Below are 25,727 nucleotides of genomic sequence, written 5' to 3'. Positions count from 1 at the left end.
GTAGAAGTTTCAGATAGTTACACCTATCCCAAACTCCCCAGGCTAATTTTTGTGGTATGCTTTTGGCCTGTGGAACTCCTAGTTCTGGAGAAAAGATTGAGAGTTAAGAATTAAATTGGTAATTTTAATCTGAGAACACAGTCAAGGTTTGCAAGTTGTTACATGGCACAGTGGGTGAAATTCTCTCCTGGTGAAAGTAGCTTATGTCCATAAGTGAAATGAGTTCAATGATCTCAGTCTATAAGTTTGTCCGCATTTAAAACACAGAATTCTGAATTGCTGGCAGTCCTGATTCAATAGACGCAATATCAGTGTGACAAAAGTCAGCTGCACTGAATCAGCAAAACTGTATGAAAAAAAATACTGATAAGTGTCTGCTTGCATGATGCAAACATCCAGTTAACATTTCCCCATTTTGGCAATGCCTAAGATTTATGTGAACATTTTGAAATTTCGAGGAGAGTAGGAATAAAGACAATTTCTAAGTACTTGAAAGTTCTCTAAGTATGGGATTTTACATCAACAGGAAACTTAAATTCCACAGGATAGCTGATTTTTAGTGTAATCAGCATCTTCTACACTTAATGAAGGGATCCAAACTCATTATCAGAATGTTTATAAAGCTAGCAGGTTATTTTTTCATTCTTTGATTACGTAATCATTCAACAAGAAATGTGGCATTTTAAAAACTACATTTCTCCAAAGTTCAGGTCAGAATTTTATTTTGCTATCCTGACATTTCAATTTAAAGCACGTGATGGGATAACATAACAATGATTAAAAAACCAGCACATTAACCGCTTAAGAACACTTTAATCTATAACTATCCTTCTGCAGAAATACATAAACTGAAAGTTCATTATATAAATTATATTTTTAAACATTTACAGCAGTCACACTCCATAACAGAAAAGGTTAATTCCACACTGAGATACTAGTGCAAAAAGTGGTTTATCTAAGTGCAAATAAGTTAGGAAGAAGTTAAGTCTTCCCACAGTGAGCCAGTGCATTTTTATGCAGCTCTATAAGTCCATAACTGGGGACTTCTATTTACACTAAATCTAAGTAAGTAGCACTGTGTGGAAATATTGGACTTTAGAAAGTACCAACCAAATCCTTTGCGAATGTACAGTAACAAGAGAAGAGGCTGGAGTATTTCCCACTACACGCAGATCTGCAAATTCACTTGGTTTAAAGATACACAGCACCTTATGTTTTGCTGAGCTGGCTCAAGACATAAATAAGTAAATGTAAAATATCTTATGTTAATCTCTGATTATTAAAATACAATATGGCAAATATATATTATTAAAACTCACAAACATGCAGGTATTATATTCCAATGGATGCCACATGTCATCTTTGGCACATCACGGACAATACCTGAACACTGAGTACAGCACTAAACAATATATTTTAGGGAACAATCCTGCACTAGAAGGAGAATGAACTAGATGACTCAATAGACTTTTGCCATCTCTAACTTTTATGATTCTATTATTTATTTGTGCTAAAAAATAATTTAGCAGGCCAGGATAGAGATACGATTACACCTCAGATCTTGAGGTTATACAGTGTGTTCTAGAATGAAAGCGTAAGCGCTACCCAGACAAAAATCAATGTTAAACAATTCACAAGTGGAAATATTAAGTGATTGCAATGCACAGGTCACAATCTCAGCAGCAGTTACTGAAATATATGGAGTCTGTGTCCACATACCCTAAGAAACTGTTATGGTATAAAAATAGATTGGAGAAACTTCATAAATACACCTTTACCAATGACAAGCTTTGTTTTTTTCAGCACATATTCTTTAAGTCACTGTAATGTTTAAACTGAAGGTTGTGTATCTGGATACTCAGGAGAGCAAAAAACTTTCACAGGAGCTGGACCTAGAAAATGAAACCCACTCCCGCAAAAATACAAATGACCACGGACGAACCACTTTAGAAACTAGTCACCTCCAGAAATGCCAAACTCATTTCAATAACGTAACTTTCCCTCAATAATTTCTTCACACAGACATACAATACACCCATTCACATACACAATCAAAACCAAATAAACACTATAAATTAATCAAGGTATTTCTCCTACAGGATGGAAAGGAAGTGAGAGAGAAATTGTTATTTATTTAAATACTTGAGAGATGCTCAGATACTACCATGATGGGGGCCATGTAAGTACCAAGATATATAGATGCAATTTCTTGTTTGCCCTTGTTATGACCACATTTTAAACCAGCATCTTACAGTATCGAGCATGAAATCTGTGCATTTCCAAAACACTAAAAATTACTCTTAATACACACTTTTAAAGATTATCACCTCCATTTTTGTTCTCAACACTATCACCACTTTCCTTGCTGCCACTGTCACAGGTTGCTTGAAATACGAGCTGAAGAGCACATAACATCTGTTTCAATGCCCACCGTAATGGATCAGCCAGCAGAAGTGAACTGCAAGCATGGCCTATTCTGAGGAGGGAGTAAACAGGTCATCTCCACAAGCACAGGCAACAAGAATCCCAAGTCTCCCATATTAGCATTGTGCCACCTAGCTGCAAGAATTATTTTAAATATTTACACTATCAGTTGATTTATTCTCAGCATTATAATGATCATCAGAAATATCTGAAGAAAAGCATGTCTTCAAAAAATATCCATGGTAGGACCTGCTTGATGCCCTAACTCTGATAAGAGGCCATTTCTTACTTAAAAAGTTTGGTTTATGTAACCCAGAAACAGTATTCTATAGTAGACAGATAATTTTTTGGGGGGGTGGGGGGTCACCAACATCTAAGTCACTTTTAGGTTGCATTATATCTGACACATTTAAGCTATCTGTTGCCTTCACTTACTGCTTAGACCTCACCACTGACAAATGACTTTGACTTAGAAAAAGGCTTAAGATGAAGACAGGATCTGCACAATAGCAAACATGAGTTATAAACATTAACTTCAAGGTTCTGAATTATTCCTCTTATTCAGATGCACAATTCAGGACTGTGGAGATGTGTTTATCAATACTCTGTCATTCAAGTTCAGATCAGGGAAAAGGGTAGTTCACATCTATTCATTGTGATCTTGTATACCCTGCATCTGGAAGTCAAACTCAATGAGACAACAAGAAGAAAACAATCAATTCCAGACATACATTATCAATATACCACGAATATTGGACACCAGGATCTACATATATTCCCGAAGAGAGAGCTTATATAGCCATGAAGGACGCAGGCCCAACCTTTCCCGGAAATCAACCTTAAACACTAAGAACTGTATATCTGTCCTTAGTCTCTTAGGCAAAACCTCCACTGAATATCACCACAAAAAGAGGACTCCAGGTTTGAAATCTATTATTCAACTTCCATTCCTTTTTTCAGATATATGTAAAATAACAGTGCACCTGCTGTAAATAGGCTCAGATAAAGGCTACAGAATGTGACATCCTACACCACACAAACCACGATTCAAAAGAAAACACCAACTAACAAGTTGACATGTGCTCCAACACTTTCCATTCTAGAAGATAATCTTCATTCCTTCCCAAAGAAGTAATGCATGCAGAGGAAGGGGAAAAGGAACAATCAAATGTCAGCACATAAGTCTTTGTGATACTAAAATTTTATCCCAGTAATAAGCCACCTCAGATTCCAAGACATAACAAAGTTTTCCAACATGACAAAACTGTCCAAAAAATCCTTGAAAAAAAAAGAAAGAGGCTGAACTCACATCCAGTTGGGCAAGGGATGGCATGAGTTTCCAAAGGCAACATGGGCCAACACCTTTCTGGGAATTAACAGTTATTCAGAATCAACTCCTCTGGCACAACTAAAGTCAATTTAACCAGGAGTATATTATTTCATGCAATTTTTTTTTTTCATTTCTTCAAGGAAATGTGCACTTCCTGTGCCAGTTTACAAGTTCATTTTAATTCATGAGATCAATAAAATGGGCTAATTTTTGCTTTTAGTGCAAGAATTGTATAGGCACTAATTGATTAATTTAATGTGATTTTGTTTTTAATGACAGATTCGGGCATCTGATTAGAGAATTATAAACTTTTCAAAACTATCTGATTGCATTTATGTTAGGATTTTGCATTAACAGCAGAATAATCCAAAGTTCACTGAAACTACCTTGTGGCCTCCTATGTTTCAGGAAGATATCCCACATATTCAGATCTTCAGACATCCTCACTAGTTAAGACACATTAAAATGAAACATTTCCCATCAAAGATGCCAAAAAACTGGATTTAGTTTTATTGCATGACGTTGCATAAGAAAGTATATTATTGAAAGCTGTAAGGCATCATGCAATTATCAATAAGCTAATTATTTATTGTTCCTTGAGAGGTGGTTATATATTCTAAATTTATAAAAACCAGTTTCAAAAAAGTACATAAAAAATTTAACATGATGAACATTAAATGTCATTCACATGGCTCTAATTTTTAGCTGTTAAAAAGTGCGTTCAAACGTACTGTACTGGAAAGTCACTCTGTCAAAAAATGGTGCAGGAGACTATTGTCAAGTTATAAATTTCAAAAGAATGTTGTGTTATGGGATCTGAAAGCTAACATGTTGTGATATCCAGTCTTACAAACTTGCTTAAAATCAGTTTTCAATCCTCACACTTGCAGTTTAGCATAGTTAATTTAATAATCTAAAAAACATTTGCTTTTGTAACCAAAGTCTACTGAGTTTAAGTTATGTACACTGAATAATCAAATAATGAACAGACTTCATATTCGGACATAAGACAGAATGTACTGATGTGATTTTGGTGTTATTCAATGTACTGTGCCATCCAACGGAATCCTTCTCCATAGCCTTGTCTCTTTAGCACGCTGCACATAAAGACTTCCAGTGGTCTGGCATTCAATTCTTTCAGAGATACATTGCCCTGGAAGTAAGAGATCAAAAGTATATCAAATCTCAATAGTATGAAAAAATGGGTTCTTTCTACAAAAACAAACTTTTTTCACGTAATGTTATTTCCTAATTTGTTTTAAATACTAGAAATTTGAAAAGTTAACCTGAAGTTACCAAGAATAAAGTCCCTTTCTGAAATATCTATCATGCATTCTATCATTTCTAGCTGTTATATCCAGAGGGTATGAAGTACATGCAACAGGAATGCAAGAGCAAGCATGGTCAAAAAGGAGATTTTTAAACCAAGATCATTTTTGAAAACTCACATTAGGAGTTTCTATGAATTGGCATTATTCCTTTTGCAATTAGATAAGAAGGGCATTTGCCACTAATGGTAAGACTGACCTCAGTCATGCTATAGGAATAGCTGTAACAAAAACCATTACTTCTAATTTGAAGACACTTTTGCCTGTACTGCATTTTGGGTTTGAACTTGCACAACATAGATGCGAGAGTTATGAAAATAAGCACAAGATAAAAAGGTGATAAAGAGGGCAGAGAAAACAGGAGAATCCAACCACCATTGTTCTCCATGTCCACCGACAGTAGAACAAGAAGTAATGGGCTTTATTTACAGCGAAGGAGATTTAGGTTAGATATTAGGGAAAACTTTCTAACAGTAGAGTAATTAAGCTCTGGAATAGGCTTCCAAAGGAAGATGGAATCCCCATGGTTGGAGGTTTTTTAAGAAAGGTTGGCCAAATATCTGTCAGCGATGGTCTAGGTTTACTTGGTCCAGCCTAAACGGAGGGAACTGGGACTTGATGACCTCTCTAGGTCTCTTCCAGTTCTACATTTCCATGATTAAACAGTAAGGATCCCCCATCACAGACACATTCTTTTACCCTGTGCACTTCTGAACGAGGGATCGAACACACAAGGGACTTGATATTTACTACTGCTCAGTGTGGAGGAATCTGTCTAGCACTTAACCCTACCTGTGCCCATACATAGGCTACATGGGCACTAACACATAACCTCATGATACACATTGCTGAGGAATTGCAACTACAGCTGTATAATTGTAACTCTCTCCACCTCACTTCCCCACATACTTGATAATGCCCATTATAACCCAAATGCTGTGTTATGTGCCAAAAGGTGGGTCTTGTTCTTCTCCAGAAAAATATGTTGAATTTCACATGGCTAGTCTAGAAAAATCTACATTACAAGCATGAGGGATATTGGAAAAACTTGTTTTTAATCCCCTACAACTGAATATCTGTTACACACTGAGTGTGCTATTAAAAGTAGAGAGCTCAAATAGCACAATGATTCAGATGTAAAACCTACTTTATTGCTACAGGTTTTAGTAAGAACTGTTTTATAAACTACCAATCAAGATTTCCACAGTACTGGAGTTCAGTAACTCATTTCTAATCTTTGGACTAATATTTTCATGTTGTATCGCTCTATGAACCTGCACTGTAAATCAGAAAGATCAATGCCACCAAACTTTCTCAAATCTCCTAACAGAGTTCTAATCTGAACAACTACCTTTAAAGACTTGCTCACTCAAAGTATTTTACAGGAAGCTATAAGCACTGAACAGAGATGACCCTGAAAACAATGAATAAATTATTAGTAGAACTATACCTAATCCAGAAGTTTTAGACTTTATTTTGTAGATATTACATTTTTAAATCTATGAATACTAAAGTAGACAGTTTGTGTGCGCGTAGCTGGAAATAAGTGATGCAAAAGAATGCTCGCTCCGGAGTACAGGGAAAGCAAACTCTAACAAGAAAACAAGCATTACCTTTCCTGTTGTTTGGCCATACAAACCAAACATCTCTCGTAACCTCTCTTCACTGATGGCTTCAGGTCTGTCAATCTTGTTACCAAGAATTAGGATAGGCACATTTGCAACAGTTTCATCTGTCATTAGCAACTATGAAGGGGAGAAAAAAGGAAGAGGGGTTTAATGAGAATATGTATCCTTGTATGCAAGGAGAGGGAACCAGCAGCAAATAGCAACAGTACTTGGAGCGAGGGATGGAAAGAGCGGAGGGAAGGAAAAAAAACACATCGCTGACCCCCTTGGTTGGGTGGCAGAAGTGCCCACTGTCAGGTACTGAGAACATGAGTTCATTTTTTTTTTTTAAATCCAATTTATTTACTTACATCAAGTTCTTCTTTAGATTCAGTCAATCTTTCATGATCAGCACAGTCCACCAGAAACACAATGCCATTGATGGCAGGCAGATAATTTTTCCACACTCTGCGAGCTAACAAAGAGCGTTATAAATTAACAGCAAAATTCAGAGTAGTGCACAGGATTTCATTAAATAGCAGAATCTTTCAAAGGGCAGCCAGTTCTATTTTAAAAAGTTTAAAATCTTTAGGACAACCTTCCCTACTTGACACAGCTTGAAATAATGAAGCAAAAAAAGAACCCTTCACTATTTGAACCAGGAGAAAAACTGTTCATATCCATAAGTACAGCTCTAAAAATCTGTGACTTAGTGTATTGTTTATGACGATCTGAAGAATTTGAAATTTTTTGATAAACTGTATTGGATTTTCAGTCCAAGTTAGCAGTAGAAGATGTGGAAGATTTATTAGTGCCCGTGATGGATCAATTCCACATGATCATAGATACAATGCAGTTTACCTTTTCTATAAACTTACATCAGCAAATGTAAGTTTAAACCATAAAGGCTAATGATAAAGGGTTTTTGTTTTGACTTTTTTTATTTGGTTTTTCTAATGGTCAAATCAATCAATGGCTTTGCCCTCTACTTCAGTTCTATGTTGCCTCCACCCAATTTTATATTAGGGTGCAGTGAATGGTAGAGAGAGACAGCAGATCAGAAAATGTTTTCTATATTGGCCAAAAAAAGGCTGAAAGAATAATATTCGTAGCATGGTCATTTGTTTGATATGAAACAAACAAAGGCTACAATTACTGGCACGGAAGTCAATATAGTTACAAGAACAAAATGAGCCAGCTAAGCCACTATCTTACCTTGAGTATGTCCACCCAGATCAAAAGTGGTAAAAGTCATACCAGCAATTGTCAGCTCTTCTGAGGCTAAAAATACACAAAATTGGTATGTTCTCTTACTGTCTTCAATGGGAATATTTCCTGAATAAGTAGTATGGGGCTAGGCTCAATAATCTTACTTTACTAATGACACATTGCAGGGATCTTGAGTGTGTAACACTATGTAGCCCACATAAGCAAAACAGCTAAAATATTGTTCACTCTGTCTCCTTCTGCTCTTCCTCCCAAGAGTCCTTTTGGTCCTCATGGACCTATTAGTCCATTTTTCATCTGGGGGTGAAGTCCCCTCTTACAAAGCCACCTTGGTAAGTCATAGAGTCACCCTTTCAGCCAAAGAGAACCAAACAGCATTCCTGTAAAGGCTGTTAATGCCATTTTTGCAACTAGCTGGAGAGGCAGCTGTTGAACAAAGCAAGGCACTTCATCTCTCATGATCCACATTCTTAGCCCCTGCTAATATGTGCACTCCATATTGAATTATATTACAACAAATGTAGTTTTTGTAACATTAGTGAACACACTATAAAGGACGTGGCACATATGAGAGGTTTAAGGCACCATTTTTAATGTTAAAGAACTGGTGGTGTTGACTTACTGGGATGTAATGTAGGGACATGTTGTCCCAGTCTGTCATCTTTGAGCATGTGCAGCAGTGTAGTTTTTCCAGCATTGTCCAATCCAAGGAATACTAGTTTACCAGATTTCTTATACAATCCTGTATAAAAAAAAAAAGTGTTTACTGAATACATTGATTTTATATCGTAATATTGTAACGATAAAATGCAGTACGACCAAAGGAGTACAAGTTTAAATGATGACATCTAACAGAAGATTAACAATAGTATTTTCAGCTATTCTTAAGCAGAGGACTCCCATATCCTGTGGGACCTCACCTATGTTGGAAGCCCAAGATATCACCCTCAGACTGAGCAGGGGATGTTTTCCTCAATTTTCTTCTCTGTTGCAAAGGAAATTGTCTTGGCAGATAAGTAAAGAGGAAAACTCGTTTTAAATATTATTTGTTGTTTTTAACTCTACATATTCTATTACTGTTTGGTGATCTTACACATACTAAGATTCGTTTAGTAGTCTGATCAATAGAGCTTGAAGACATGACAAGCCTTGCCTGACTAAGACACTCATCTGTACCTCAGGAGAGCTGCAAGCTTATACAATCAACAGTGTATAATGTACTGGTGAAATGTTTCCTGTCATGTGATAACGCGCTAATAATATGGATTAGAAGTTTTATATTTCATTAATCTTTATACAAACAAAATTTCCCTTTTAATTTCACTGTGTTAATGCCTCTAGTATAAACAGCAACTAGAGGGGAGGAGATAAGAGTTAAAAAGTAAGACATTTTAAAATAATATTTTTTAAATTGAAATTATCAAAGGGTGATTCTCTTAATTTATAATGCTACCTCCCTCAACACGGTATCCTGAGTCAGAGCCATTCTCTGCTTCTGCAAACTGTTCAATGCTAAGAATGCAGTAATCTTAAAACTAATGTCAGGTTGAAAGTCACCGCCTGCTTTGAAGACCTGTAGAACATAAAATCAGCTTTGACTGTAACTGTTTTAAGGGAGTCCCCTGACTCCCTTCGAAGAAATGTGACTCGGCCAGTGTGTTCAATACATTCTGTTATTTGCCACTGCCAGCCACACAGCAGTTAGTTTTCCGTTAGTGCAGAACAAGGTTTAATTATCATAAAAATGGCATAAGAAGAAAGAGTGAAGTATTAATTTCAGCAAGAGAAACCTTTTTTTAAAAAAAAGATAAAATTATGCTGTTACATGTTTCTAAAGTTTGAAAATCATACACAAGTACAGAAAATTCAGTGTTAAAGTGGGTGTCATTAAGAAAAACAAATCAGCATTACTTGCAATAGCTAAATTTACTATTGCATTTCTATTACTTATTCTGCGTATAAGGAATAAGCAAGACAACTACTGTAGTGAAGTAAATGTTCAGTTTTCTAATGGTGCCCGCTGTATGACAAGGTCGTTCATTACATGATGCCATCTTACTTGGCAATGTGATATACAACTAAGAAAAGATTTATTTTAAAAACTTTATGAAGATATAGAAATAGCTAATGTAGTAAATTATTGGATTATACAATTAATTTTGTGCTATTAAAGTTCACCAGCTTAGTTTCTCTGCATTCATTATGCTTAACTGTGTATTATAATGCAATTGTCAAAAGTTGTGTATTATTTATATTTCCAATTGCTAGGTTCAGCTGTTTGAGAAAAGAGAAAAAAAGTTTTTGTACTTGTGATCACATGAGACAGACAGAGCCGTGCTTGTGTCTTAGGTTACTGACAAAGGCTTTTGATAAAGAAGAGATCCTGCTCACACCATACCTGATGAAGGCTGAATTGCTGATCAGACTTTTTCTGATCTTTGTTTTTGTTTAGTGAGGACTTTTTAAAATGAATCTTTCATTTGGATTCTGAATTAGACCACTTCTGAGCCACTGCAGCATTCCATATATATACAAACATCTACTCTGTTAACCTTTATCCTGGTATTATTTACTGACCTTCTCTGCTTTTAAACTGTAATCTCTATGATCACATTCCAACAGGGAACATTTATAACCTTGACAGAGAAGGCTGCAATTCTCTAACAGAATCAGATGAGGAGAATGGATCTGATACTATTCTAATACTACAGGTATGTTATTCGTTATCTGATGCCTGAATGTGTGTTCTCTTGTACCAAGATCATGAATACTAGGAGAATGTGAGTTAAACACATAATGTGTATATCAAGCCCATTTTAAAAAATGGGTTTGTTCTTCAGATACAGCACATCTGACTTCTCAAATTCAGCTCTTGGAACATACAAATTATCCTGGTTATCTGTCAAGTTACTGAGTAAAATAGCAAGACATCACCATTTACAAAACAAGAAAAGGTTGTCTGACAAGTTCTTACATTGCTCAACATACACCACAGAAGAGGTGCACATGTCCTCCCCTCAGGAAGTTTGGGAACAAGTGAATTCATTATGTGGAAGATAACTGCATAGGATGGATCTAGTTTTTTGGCATCTCCTTCTCTGGAAAAATAGCTAAATGTACTCCCTTCACATTTTTAATAAGAACAAACACCACCTCATTCCTGGGCCAAGAAAATATTTACCTATTTCAAACAAGAGCACATTTGTACTGCAGAGCTATACATTTCTAAGTATAGATAGGTACCTTATGGACAGAATGAAACAGCAAATGTTGCCTCTGCTTCTCATTACTATAATACAATTTTACAAATTTGTTGGGTTTTTCATAAGAATACAAAGTGCTCAGTTGGTAATACTGCAACTATAAAGTACAGCAAAATCACAATATACAGAAAAAATTCCTTCCCAGAAATCTCTTCGTGGGCATTTTTCTTTCACGATTTACAAAATGTTATAATCTCTTCAGGAAAATCAAGGGCTCCTAATTTATTAGGTAAGCCTGTTTAATCATGACAATATAGTCCCATTTTTTAAATTAAAAAAAAAAGAAACGAAAAAAATCTTTGAGCAAGAGTAGGAAAAGAAGAAGCAAGTTGCCCTTATACATGTAAGGACACGTCAAGAAACATTTTCCCCGGCACTTTGGTCTATAGTATCTTTCTCACTAGAAATATCCTTGGAGGAATGTGGGGGTGGGGTGGAAGCAGGGAAGCTTTCAAATGTGCAGCAATCACGGCTTGATTAAATAAAGTAGCAGAGATAAGAGGTTATTCCACTTAGTTAACATTTCACTGGCTAATACTCAGCTAGCTGGCCAAGGGTCTAACATACAGTGAGGAAGTTTAAACATCTAACTGATAATGGCTAGGCAGGTGAGTTGGTGTGATTCGTTAATATCTTCTATTGTTTATTTCATAAAATACATAAAACCTGGAAATCATACACATTACTGGTCTATGTAACCCTGTGTCCCCTTACTGTTATCCTCATATCCCTTTCCTTCCCCTGTGTGTTAAGAGTTAAGTTCACATATTGCATCCTGTATCAACCTGGCGTGAAACACTTTTGGTTAGGCAGTTTTCATATTATGGGTCCTTCCGATGCCCTTCATCTGATTTTAGTAACACCTAACTTAGTATGGCCCACGGATTTCACTGGTACTGCTCATGGAGTAAAGTGCTGTTCAACATGAAGAAGGATGTCAGAATCCAGCTCTCTGTCATTATACAGGGCCATAATTGAGCTCTTTGATCCTGAAAGAGGTCTTCAGGTAATACCATAATACAAATGGTAAGTGATAACTGAGGTATAAAATCAAATCACTGGGCCCCGTTCTCCCCTCTTGCACTAGTGAGAATCAGGAGTAACTCCACAGAAGTGAATGGAGCTACACCAGTATAAATCTAGTGTCAGTGAAAAATCAAGTCCATTGTGTTCATACTACAGTGATGCTTCCCGAGGTACACAGGGTTGTGAGGCACCTCACTACCACCTGCACTTAGTGTGAGGAAGCCATGTCTGTGCCTGCCAGGGGTCAGCTTCCTGACTCCACCAGCCACAGGCAGCACAACCACTCCCCTCTAAGCCCATCCAGGCCCCACTCTCAGAAAAACAAAAAAAACGTATTTTCTCTAGACTTAAAGGAAGTGAATGAGATAAACAGAGGGATGGATGAAGGGTATAGTAAGGTCTCAGTGCTGTTAAGAGAATAACTCTGCTTAATATTTTACATCTTTAATCTGAATGTCATTTCATTTACACCAGAACAAATGCTGCTGTTTAACTAGTACTATGTTTTAAGGACGTAAAGGTAAATGAAAAACACTATAATAGAGCAACATAAAAACTTACCTAAAAACTGCAGTACACTACTGAAACCACTGTAAATCCAATCAAATATGAAGGACATATCCGAATCTTAAGGGGTCTGAAAGAAATAAAGAGAAAAGCATTTAAGCACTATCGAAATATCATATAAAACATTGTAAAACATCCGTCTGAATTATGAGGAATCCAAAATACTGGATGAAAAAAATAAGAGCAATTAGCATGGATCAGTAGATGAATACCAAAAAATGAATTTAACTATCAAGCATCTGGGCTTAGTTTGATCTGAGCTTTGCTTTATATAGTTTACCCCTGAACACTATGCTGGAGAGCTAAACATTTTGAATGTGTTAAAGAATTATTGTTACAGCAAGGACTGCCAGAATATGATATATTGTTGGAAGCAGCGTGCTCAGGTGAAGCAGCCTTATAAGAGAACGCTATCAGAGTCTAATGAGTAGTTTGTATTCACAGATGATTTATGTATAGGAGTGGAATTTTAAGCCCAGAAATCTGAGACATTAATTTTACCCTCCTTTCAAAATATATGTTTATCTTTTTTAATGATTTATAAATTAAGGGTCTTTCAGCATTACTGTTAAACACCTTATTTAACAAGATTTATAAACTTGCATTAAAATAATTCCAGGACTGGCTTGGTGCCCCACAAAGTATACTGCCAAATGGCAGATCCAGCTCAAGTCTTGGTCCCATTCTACTATTCTCACAGCCAAAAGGAGTTAAAACTATTGCACAGACTGCATTCTAAGACACTGAGATGAGGAAAGGGTGCCATGCAGCACTCAACAGCTTCTTCCAGGAGTGAGCTTTCATGTTTTGTAAAAATGTAATAAAATCCTTTTTTTAAATAAATCAGAAAAAGAATAATTTAGCCTTAAATTTCAAAATACAATGTGCACTTCCGTAGCATCTTTTGCTTCCACTGGAAAATTTCAAAGCACTTTACAAACAATGAATTTAGACTCACAACATCCATATATTTTACAGGTGGGGAAACTGAAGCATGGGTAGGCATTAAGTGACTTGTCCAAGGTCACACAGCAAGTTTGTTGCAGAGATGAGGAAAAGAACCCAGATTGCTATACTGCTCACACTCACCGTTCTTCCTCTGTATTGTGATGGGAAAAATTGGAAGCCTTAGCAGTGGTAGTATATATTAATTTATTTTAAAATGGGTCTGTGTAGATGCACTGAGAGTTATTTAACTGAATATTTCATATGGAATTTCAGCATATAAATTTAAAGGGACAAATACTCTGGATAGGTCAGTGCACTGTCCATCTCGTCCTAATCACTACAGTTGAGTGAATTGACTTTCCAGTATGGTGATGGTACCTGAACCACCAGGCTATAGTCATTCCCATGTTCTAGACTATTTGACGTCATTCATAATGGGACTTCATAAAGACAGACTAGTGAATAGTCATTATGAATTACTATGAATGATGACAAAAATCATTGGGCTAGAAAGAGAGAATTACTCTTTAACTTGACGATTAGGGTACTCACCTAGGATGAAGGAGATCCAAGGTCAAGTCCCTACTCCAGTGACTATGTAATTATTTATACAAAGTGAAATAACTTCAACAGGAGAGACTGAAAGAGACATACACCACACTATCCCAAAGCCAAGTAGCTAGGACACTTTCTTAAGAGGTGGGAGACAGTGAATAGTTTCTGTTCTCCTAACCATGCATTTCTGGGTGAATTTTCTAGTTGCTGATAATTTTTTGTCCAGCTCCATGTCCAAAAGGAAGAAAATAAATAGTTTTTTCTACTAGAGACTAGCTAACTATGGGGGGGGGGGGTCTATCTGCTGCTTAATCAACCATCAAGTTTTAAAGTTATACCTGTCTTCTCAGGGAGAAACACTGGTACATCAGATTCTGGCATACAAATAAGTTTTTCTTGGCCAATAAGATACAACTAGAATGGTTCTGGTTTAGACCCTCTTCTCCTGGGAAATAACTAAGTGACAGAGAGAAGGCCATATGCCCTAAGTTTGTTCAAAGAGCAGTACAATCTTATCAAGAAATGCTGCATTTGTGTGATAGAAACCCATTAATGGACAACTCTAATACAAATATAGCCTCTCCATGTACCCGCTAGTCATGGATGCTGAATGCTCATCTGAGGAAGTCAGCATTCATTTTGCACACAGTTGGAATGTACGTCCCTTCTGAAGCAGTATTTGTGATGTACAACTATCACTGCCACTGACTTACTGCTCTGCCATGGGCAACTTGCTTAACCTCTTTATCACAATTCCCCAATCTTCAAAATGGAGATAAATACTGTATACTTACCTACCCGCAGGGGTGTTCCGAGTTATTGTTTGGACAATATTTTGCAAGCATAAGGTACTTACTGCCAACTATCAATTGCCAAGGTACCCTGGCCATGTCATCTTTCCTTTGGCAAAGCCTCATTTCACCCCGCCCCTCAGACTAGCTGTAGTTTCCAGTGCCACCTGAGGATCTTCTAAAACTGGTGATCTTCCGGTGGCTGGGTGAGATGGCTTTAGAGCAGCTTTGCATCAGTAATATAGTACAAAATGGGTGAAGCTCCAGACAGGCCAAAACCTAAAACCCCACCTTTGTTACAACGATGAGAAAAAAGGAATAGCTTAGTAGCTTGAAACAATCAATTACTAGCCCTAGGTAAGAAGAATTTTTCAGTGTTGCCAGGAACAGAGCATGAGGAAAAAAAGGAAAGGAATATTTTAATTTGAGTCTTAAAGCACAGTTTGATCCAGCCAGTGCACATTTGCTGTCCCATCCCCCTCAAAATTTAAAAGGTTAGGGTTAGCCATGAAGAAACCTAGGATTCCTCATTCACATCATGAGTTACTGGAAACAGTTGATCAAATAAGACTGAAGAATCATCACCACATGAACACTAAGTCCTACAACACTATGAATACAACTGTCACTTACATGTCTCAAAAGCAAAGGTCAGGAACAAGCACAAACAGAACACGTCAGCAGATCTGTTTATTGCTTGAACAAAATACCAATCAGGAAAAGCCTTTTGAGGCTTAGAAATATTATCTACTCAATAAAGTACAAATCAGTGCAAAGAGCGTGATGCAACAGAACTGCTCAAATTACTGAAGTGTAAATAACTTCTTAAAACCTAGTCATGTTAAACTGAAATGATCCTTTTATGTTTACAAAACCTGTGGACAACAATAAAAAACTCCAAAGATTTTCTTTATGCACTATTAAAAATGTAACCACATGCAAGATTTAAATATGCTATTAAAATGAGAAAGGGTTACTCAGCATATACAGCTGAAATTAGAGCATTAATGGTTAAATCCCTATCATAAAGTAAAATACAAAATTAGGTTCTCTAGTGCAATGAAAGAATCTTGGATTAGTCAAAATATTTGTGGTTTTAAAATAGGATATGTCCAAATAACTCAAAAATACACCAACAAAAATTGACAGTAATAACACCTGGCAACACTGAAAGTTTTAAATAATTCTATTAAAGGAAAAATAGCTTGACAGTTATTTTAGAAGGGAACATTATAATATTTGAATGGGAGTGTTGAATCTACTGTTACAATGTAGAAAACAAACTGCATAATTTTAATCTGAGCTTCAAATCTATGAATTAAATGACTTATCTCTACATTTGATACGAAACGATTATGTTGTAATTAACATGCTGAAGTCTGGCCACTACAAAAAAAATAAAACAAGAAAGGTCTTGCTGTACACATCCATTTAAACTGGCATGACTGATCCAAAAGCACCAGAAAAACTGAACATCTACAAGCACGGCAGTCATTTGTCTAGAAATCACAAGGAAGGCAAAGCCTGTCTGTTTTAGGGTTCTTGTAAATGATATAGATTTAAACCTTTTAAGGCAATTTGAAAGCATGGGCTGTTGGTTTTTGGGGAGCATTGTTTGTTTGTTTTTGACAGCGAACAGATTTCATTCAGTTGGTTTGTGACGATCTTTTGATACTGCCTGTTTCAATAAAAATCATTTTAATTTATTGACCCAGCCCTCCTTAACAAGAAAACAGAAATCATTTTATTGAATCATATCAGAATGCCTAACATATGGTTATCACTTCCAGGTATGTCTCAACTGTGACCTACATTACATCATCATTACATCCTCAGCTTGATTTTGTAAGTTATATGGAGCCTGTTTTAGGCAGTCACACAACTGATCAACAAAAAACATTGCGTAGAGAAGACAATCGTCTACTTAAAGTGAAGTACAGTTGGACACTATAACTTTGGGTAAAGCTTGAACAACCTCTTAAGACGGAAGATTCCTAATTAGAAAGAGTTATCTTACAGACTCATTGTAATTCTATCATTCCTTACCTGTCAGGAGATAGATCAGAAAAGAGTACATTTTCTTTCCCTCTACCACTAAGAATTTGTTACAGATAAAAATAAATTTTGTTACACTTTCCAAGCAAGTTAATATAGTGGTTGTTCTTTTTAATATGGTGTTAATTTTGCAATTTTAAATATGTTTCGTTAGGATAGTGGATCATGTTCTTTTTTTTAAATTTAACATACTATTACTTTACAATACAAAAAGCATAACTAGTAAAAAAAATGACTGGTTTTATTCAAGTAAAATGCCCTTTAAATAAACTGAAAAGTGCATTCTACAGGGCCTGGACTAACAAAAGCTTAGTAAATCAGGTCTCTATCCAACATGACTGCACTTTAACCAGTGTACTCTGAACTTCAATAATTCCAGGAACATAGTCTTCTAGAAACAACTTGGCAAACAAGTGTTTAAAGTCTACTTTAAGGCTGTATGCAAGTTTTGTTCCAGATTTGATCTAATTTCATAAAAACTTATCAATGGGGAAAAAAAATCAATATCCTTAACAAAACTCTCTATTTTGAAGTTATGATAGGCCTGGTCCACACTACGCAGTTAAATCTATTTAAATAGCGTTAAATCGATTTAACGCTGTACTCCACATTACAACACACTTTAAATTGATTTTAAGGGCTCTAAAAATCGATTTCTGTACTCCTCCCCAACGAGAGGAGTAACGCTAAAATCGATATTACTATATCGATTTAGGGTTAGTGTGGACAGAAATCGAAGTTATTGGCCTCATCTTTTTACAGTAGCTACCCACAGTGCACAGCTCCAGAAATCGACGCTAGCCTCGGACCATGGACGCACACCACCGAATTAATGTGCCCTAGTGTGGACGCATAAAATCGATTTTATAATATCAGTTTTATAAAACTGGTTTTAGTTATTTCGATTTTATGCTGTAGTGTAGACGTAGCCATATACATCTACTCTAGTACAGATCATTTAAAAACCAAAGCTGGAAACCATATTTTGGTCCAATAAGCCACCTCAAGAATTCCTCTGAGGCAGGGGGAAAAGGAGCCACTTCAAAAATGAAATATTTTTATGCATTTGAATTACTTTCTTGTAAATATTTGTGAAACCTCAAAAATGATTAATATCATCATCAATATAGCTCTGTAATTATGTGCTTCAGTAAACAAAGGAAGATAATGCTGCAGGATGTGCTACTTTTTTTGTACACTATTTATTTAGGAAGTTTTAACAAGTTTACACATCCTTGCCATGTAAATATCAGATACAAAACAATCATTTATAATGTTTAGCTTTTGTTTAAAGAGACATTATATAGGCTTACAATCAAGGGATCTTTTTATAATCTTGCACTCTGGGCAAAGCATAATCTTTAGCTTTGTTTGGAACAATATATAAAAAAATAAGACTGCGAAAATAGTGATGCAGCAGTTATGTTGCATCGTAAAGGACAATAAGTACACTATAACTGAAACGATCCAAGTAACAAAACCTGGTTTCAGGTCATATTTTGAAAGCAAAAATAGACTTTATGGCTTATGGCACTAACTCCTTTTCTTACATGAAAAAAAGCTTACCTAAGAATTTGAATAGATATGAACCTTTTTCCTCTCAGCTGTGATAATATATTTTTATTATTTTTACAAATTGAATGTTCCGAACAAATCAATACAACATGCCACGCTAAAACATGATTCACTGTAGCAGATAAATTCAAAAAGTTTATAAATTGGAAATGAATACTTACTGATGCTGTACTGAAGACCATCAACATCAAATAGAAATACAATCCAGCACTGAAAAGGAATTGCCAAATAGTACTCTTACAGATTAATGCAATCATGATATCCACAAGAAGTATCTCTATTGTTTAGAAAGCCCTTCCTTTGCAATGCTTTCCCAATAATGAAGAGAAAGGAAAATAAAGTACATTCCAGCAAAGATAGGTAGGTGAAGAGAGGGAGAGTAATAAATCATCACTACAGGGATTCTGACTCACAGGTTTCAGAGTCACTTAGCTATTTTGGATGATGTGGTAATGAATTCCAATTTTGTTTACAAAAGGGAGATGGTCACACATTCCTCATACAAAATAACTTACCATATATACTTGTTCATTAGCCCGCTCCTTCATAAGACGACCCCCCAAGATGGTTAGGTAAAAATAGCAAAAACTGAATGACCCTTTCATAAGTCAACCCTGTATTTCAGGGGTTGGCAAACTCTGGCTCCTGACCCATTAGGGTAAGCCTCTAGTGCGCCTGGATGTTTTGTTTACTTGGAGCGTTCACCGGCACAGAGCCCCCCAGCTCTGAGTGGCCACAGTTTGCTGTTCCCAGCCATTGGGAGCTGAGGGCTCCATGCCTGCAGATGCTTCAGGTAAACAAAATGACAATGTATTCGATATTCAATTCAACGATTTCACAGAGTTTAAAATCATCACATTTTGGCGTAGAGCCATATAAAAGCCAACCCCTGGTCTTTGATGAATCACATTTTTACCAAAAATATTTGGCTTATGAACGAGTATATACAGTAAATAATGTGGAGATGTAAGAGTCCACTAAAATGTATTAAATACACTTCAGCTGGACCATTGGATTGCTGAAAGAGTCATATTCACATCACCTTCTAATACTCATAGCTGTTATATCTTAGCGGTTCCAGCAAGAGAGATGCATTTTTATTATCAGTCTGACAATACAAAAGCAAGGGTAGGAAAACATAAATTGCCGCATATCTACTATTTAAAAAAGAAAGACTTAAGAAACTGAAGGTATTTTCTTTCAGTAAAGTTTACTTTCAGATTCAACAGGCAGCAAAGCCAAACAGCAGTTGTGTGCAATTACACACGCCTCTCCACTGGGCCTGTCCTTCCAACTGCTCCTGTCTCTTTTTATTTGTATATATCAGGGATCGGCAACCTTTCAGAAGTGGTGTGCCGAGTCTTCATTCATTCACTCTGCTTTAAGGTTTCGCGTGTCAGTAATACATTTTCATGTTCTTAGAAGGTCTCTTTCTTCAAGTCTATAAGATATATAACTAAGCTATTGTTGTATGTAAAGTAAATAAGATTTTTTAAATGTTTAAGAAGCTTCATTTAAAATTAAATAAAATGCAGAGCCACCCAGACCGCTGGCCAGGACCCAGGCAGTATGAGTGTCACTGAAAATCAGCTTGCGCGCCGCCTTTGGCACCCGTGCCATAGGTTGCCTACCCCTGGTATATATGTTTCTTAGTCCTTAATATGTAGCCAATATTTTGTCAAAATTTCACAGTGCCAAGTAACTCCTTTGAACAGACTGAATGAACATTGTTAACATAATAAAATAAGCAAGCACTCTTGCTGGTGTTTTATGAATGAAAACACTGTTTTAAAATAAAATATCCTTTCTTATATAGTGTATCTGATAAAACATCAATTTTTTCATTTTTAAGAGTTGTCATCTCTAGTTCCAATTTAAAAAATATATATAAATTTTGTGATGTTATTTAAATTATTAATATTTTCCGAATAGATTACTTCTTAAAAAAGAAAATGCTTTCTAGTATGAGCCATATCAGGTGACACAAGCAACTGAGTTATCATTTCCTAGCTTATGAAATCCTAATGGGAATCTTCCATGCCTGATGTGCAGTGTTTTTCACAGGGCTTATTGAAAACCATGCCTGAACTCCAATTCATAGGGAGTGACTCCTACTAGATCACTTCTTACTAGGTCACTAGCTCCAGTGAACTTGTCCAAAATGCTTATGCCAACAGTACCATTTTAACAGTTTTTCAGTAACAGCTGTATAAATTAAATATTGACAAAATGCTAATAGCTGATATTTAAATGTAGCCCAAACTACTGCAGATATTCAGTTGAGACATATTTTCCCTCCAATCAGGAAATAATTCTCAATGCCACTACAAAAAGCATGGCTGAGACCCACCTTTCACCTTCCAGCATTGGTTCGAAGCATTTTTGCCCCATCTACACAAGCAGTTAAAAGTGTTTTCAACACCAAGTGAAGGAAGACTGAGGAAGGAGGATATCAATTGCTGAAAACCATTATCAGGAATTGGTCGTTTCCCTAATGTGAATGGCCCCTATGAGTTTAAGACCACACTAGTTAAAGAAAAATAACATGCTAAATCTCAAACAAAACAAACAAAAAGACTAATTCTTGTTATTCAGTTCTTCAAAAATTTACTTTCATTTTTTGGGAGCAAGGCCCATGGCTCTTCTATGACAGACTCTGGGTGGGCGGGATTATTCAACTCATGAGTCAGCAAAGGAAGACACAGTCATGACTTGAATGTGAGTTCACCTGCACAGAAACGTAGCATATTACAGCTATGATCCTGCACAGCGCCCAGAGGTGTTACCATCATAACAAATATATTTTATAAGTGCATTGTTAATTCTCTGGAAACTACACTGACTCTAGATCAAGCAAAAACTTCCTATTACAGACTGTAATTATCATTATACTGGCCACACAGTGCGTTATCCCCCTTTTCAAAAGCCCAGAACATAGAAGGGATACAGCACCTTCCTTCTAATGACCTGTCTGTCTTACCCTGGCTCTAATCTCCAACAGTCCATCACTATGTGTTCACCATCCCATTATATGATGTGAGCTTCCATGACAGAGAAGACATCAGTTGTGATTTAATCATTTAATTCAGTGAGTTATCTACCCAGCATGAGAGAGGTGTTAGAAAATAACATTTTTACAAAAAAACTATTACTTTAACAGTGCATGTGCACACACACAAACAGAATGAGGGCAGCACAGTCCAGTGCTTGAAGCACAGGCCTAGGAGCCAGGACTTCTATCCACAGCTCCAGCACTAACTCACGCTGTGACCTAGGGTAAGTCACTTAAGCTATAGCTACATTAGCACTTGTCTGTAAAACTTCTGTAGATCAAGGATGTGAAAAATACATCTCCTGACCAACATAAGTTTCACTGACAGAAGCACCAGTGAGGACAGCGCTGTTGGTGGGTGACACTCTCCCACTATCATAGTTGCCACTACTCATTGGGGATTGTTTAATTATCACAGCAGGAGAGCTCTCTCCCATCAGCACAGAACAGCTACACAGGAGATCTTACAGCGGCATAACTGCAGCAGTACAGCTGTGCCACTGTAAGGTGTACAGTGCAGATATAGCCTTAGGCCTGGTCTACACTGGGAGGGAATCGATCCAAGTTACACAACTTCAGCTACGTGAATAACTTCTTCACCGCGGTGAGTCGACTACTGCCGCTCCCCTGTCGACTCTGCCTGTGCCTCTCGGGGAGCTGGAGTACAAGAGTTGATGGGAGAGCACTCGGGAATTGATTTATCATGTCTAGACTAGACGCGATAAACTGACCCCCGCTGGATCAATCACTGCCCCCCTTAGTGTCTCAGTCCTTGTCTTTAAATAGAGGACAACAATAATTATTTACCTACCTAACAGGGATGTTGAGTGAATGAACTATCTGTAGTCAGGCTGTGAGAACTAGACCTAAACACTGCTAGAGAAAGATAGAGCATTATTATTAAAAGGGATCAAGGAAGGAAAGAAATACAAGATCTAAGGAGAGGAGCAGACAGTAGTTTACATGGAGAGAAAAGCTCTGTGGACCAGTAGAAGCAGAATGGAAGATGTTGGGGGGCAAGTGGCGGAACCAAGTGGGAGGAGAAAAGAGAATGAAATGGGGCAGAAAGGAAGACACTGAGGGCACAAGGGAGTGAAGGGGGAAGAGGGTACAAAGAGGAAAGTATGGGCAAGCAGAGAGGAAGGAGGAAGACCGGGAGGAAGGTACAGGATGGGGCACTGAATAAAGATAGAAAGGTGGAGGGAGACACTGGGTAGGATACAGGTGGACATAGTGGATACAGAGAGGAAGATGGGGGGCAGAGGGAAGGTATGAAGGGCAGTGGGTATAAAGAGGACAGGGAAACAAAGGAGAAGGGGAAGCAGAGGGTCCAGGTGGGGGCAGCAGTTACAGTGAGGAAGGGAGGCAGCAGAGAAGCTACAACTGGGGGAAGTGATTAGAGAGGGGAAGGTGGGAGGGCAGAGTGCACATGTAGGGGCAGTAGATACAGAGGGCAGAGGGGGAGGTGGGGAGGCAGCAGGTACAAAGGTGAAGATCGGGGAGCAGCAGGTACAAAAGGGAAGGTTGGGGGGGACAGCAGGTCCAGATGGGGGCCAGCAGGTCCAATGGGGAAGGTGCAGGGGCAGCGGGTACAAAGGGGAGGCAGTAGGTACAAAAGGGAAGGTGGGGGAGAAGCAGATACAACGGGGAAGATGGGGGGGCAGCGGGTACAAATGGGAAGATGGGGCAGCAGCGGGTCCAAAGAGGAAGATGGGGGGCAGGGGGTCCAGGTGGGGGGCAGCAGATACAAAGGGGAAGGTGGGCGAGTAGCGGGTACCAAGGCGAAGATATGGGGGGACACAGCGGGATCAGACAGCAGGAGACAATGGTGGCGAAGGGCCCCGGCCCAAGCGCATCGCGGCGACCCAGCCGCTCACTCACCCGCTGGTGAAGAACCTGAGCTCCAGGCCGCACCGCTCCCCGCTCCGCCCGGCACCGACACAGACCCTCGGCCCCGCTCCGCCCCCACCCCGCTCCTTCCGGGCCCAGCCGGCCGTGCCACACTCAGCGCGCTCCGCCCGGCGCCGGCTCCTGGAGCTCGGGGGCCGCCGAGGGCTCCGACTCACCCGCTCCCCTTTCCCGAGAACTGCGCTTGCTGCGGGCTGCCTGCGCCCGCCCTTCTCCCCACCCGCAGGGCTAAGCGCTCCTCCCTACAAGCGGGTTGCCTCCTTCCAGTACGGGGAACTTATCCTAGCCCCTCCCCCCACCCGCCGCTTCTCGGGGCTGCCCCCAACTTGGATTCAGTCCAGGGGCTGCTTCCCAACTCCCCAAACCAACCCCCTAATAGTGCGGCCACACCCCAGTCACCCTCATTCCATACTCCCCTCTGTTCTGGGATTGCCGCTCAGATCACCCCAGTCCAGTCCAGAGGCAACCCACCCAGCCTAACTCCCCTCCCCAGCTCCCAGAGCCCGGTGGGGCATCCCCCAGCCCTGGAATTAGGATTGCCAACATTGTATTTAAAAAATAAGGAACTGTTTTCTTAGCCTCTCCACCCCACCTCTCTTTCCCCTATTATTATTTATTTACTAATAAGCAGTACTCACCTACATTCACCAGGGGTATTTGTTACCACTTTTTGCAACACTCAGCAACTCCCAAACCTGTTACCACTTTTTGCAACACTCAGCAACTCCCAAACAGATCAAAAAATAAGAGTCTGTTGGTAACCCTACCTGGGGCTGCCATCCAACTCATCAAACCAAGTCTGCCCGTGATAGCCTCAGGACAACTCCCCGCCCAGAACAGGGGGGGTTCCTAACTCACTCTCCCCTCTTTAGCATGGGAGGTGGCCAGGGATGGCCTCCCAAATTCAACCTCCTGCCTTTCTTCTTCCTCACCAGTTTGATCCCCAGTGCAAGAGTTGCAGCCAGGCCCTAAATCAACCCTCTGTTTTCTTTGCCATGGTTCCTTGCTGAAGAGGTGCTTAGAATTGTATTTTTTTTATTTTTAAATTCTTCACTTACAACACAAAGAAATAATGGCAATGGGCTGCTTTCTTGATGTAAAGGCAATAAATACAAATGTCACAAGAAATGTAGCATTTATAGCACAAAAGAGGCTCTTGTGATTAAAACACAAGGCTTGGAGTCTTGAGATATAGGTTATGCTCCTGACTGACATACACCCCCTGTGTGACTAGACAAGTCACTTAAATTCTCTCTACCTTAATTTTATCATCTGTAAGACAGGAAAAATAGTTTCTTACCTCAGAGGAGTGCTGTGAAATTCAGCTATTAATATTTTAACGCACCCAGATCTAAATACAAACTATTTCAGTAGTGCTCCAACTGGGATTAAGCTTGCAGAACCGAAGTCTATTGTTGTTATAAAGAAAGCTTAATATCCCAAGCTATTGTAAAACGTATGCTTGGTATTGTCACTTATGCCAAGGAGGTAAATGAATTAGTATCTGTGGGAAGAAGAGAAAATTGTAGTGATAATGGTGTCTATTTTTCACTTAAGACCTGCTGTAGAGAAGAACTTTTACTCTTCCATAATTTCTTCTACTGATTTTATTAAAATCAAGATTTCAAAAAGTGGCTAGTAATTTTAGTGTCTCGCTCCGAGTTGCTCAAGTTGAATCACTTTAAAGAGGTCTGATTTTCAGCTGGTGAGTGCTCAGTACTTCAAGGTGTATCAAGTTGTGCACCCAAAAATTGAGATCCCGAAATCCCTAGTAACATGCTAAAGTCTTAATATAATTTATCAAAATGTGAACTATGACTAAACCAAAAGCAATTGGTTTTAAAGCCCTAGCACAGTACATGATTCTGAACAGCTTGCCTATATGTGGCCTCCATGTATGTGACATTGCACTTTACACCTGCTTCTGAGAGAAGTTTGAGTAAATTATCCTTGAAGCAGAGTCATGAGCCAAAAAAAGTCACCTGCAACAGCATGCATAGAAACTACAGCAACTTTTAAGTTTCATTCTTCCTTTTTACACATACATAGTGTCTCTCATAAAAACTAAGAA

The 25,727-nt window shown here is 38.2% G+C and overlaps 1 protein-coding gene across 6 annotated transcripts; it reads right to left on the bottom strand.

The window, feature by feature from the left end:
* Positions 1-705: 705 nt before the first annotated feature.
* SAR1B (secretion associated Ras related GTPase 1B) lies at positions 706-24,402 on the bottom strand. Of its 6 annotated transcripts, none has more exons than XM_030572194.1 (8): positions 24,295-24,402; positions 18,858-18,906; positions 12,767-12,842; positions 8,539-8,658; positions 7,905-7,970; positions 7,061-7,164; positions 6,696-6,827; positions 706-4,907 (listed from the first exon to the last, which is right to left on the bottom strand). In XM_030572194.1, exons 3-8 carry the CDS (start codon positions 12,822-12,824, stop codon positions 4,791-4,793), a joined length of 597 nt encoding a protein of 198 aa, XP_030428054.1. In that variant the 5' UTR covers positions 12,825-12,842; positions 18,858-18,906; positions 24,295-24,402; the 3' UTR covers positions 706-4,790. The 6 variants fall into 6 exon arrangements, with proteins under 6 accessions (XP_030428054.1, XP_030428051.1, XP_030428053.1 ...); XM_030572191.1 differs by lacking the exon at positions 24,295-24,402 and adding an exon at positions 23,630-23,724; XM_030572193.1 differs by lacking the exon at positions 24,295-24,402 and adding an exon at positions 22,560-22,620.
* Between the last annotated feature and the right edge of the window lie 1,325 nt (positions 24,403-25,727).

This window comes from Gopherus evgoodei, chromosome 8, assembly GCF_007399415.2.
Source record: "Gopherus evgoodei ecotype Sinaloan lineage chromosome 8, rGopEvg1_v1.p, whole genome shotgun sequence".
NCBI classification, from domain to species: Eukaryota; Metazoa; Chordata; order Testudines; family Testudinidae; genus Gopherus; species Gopherus evgoodei.
Note: the sequence above shows the minus strand (reverse complement) of the source record. Positions and strands in the feature narration are given on the sequence as shown.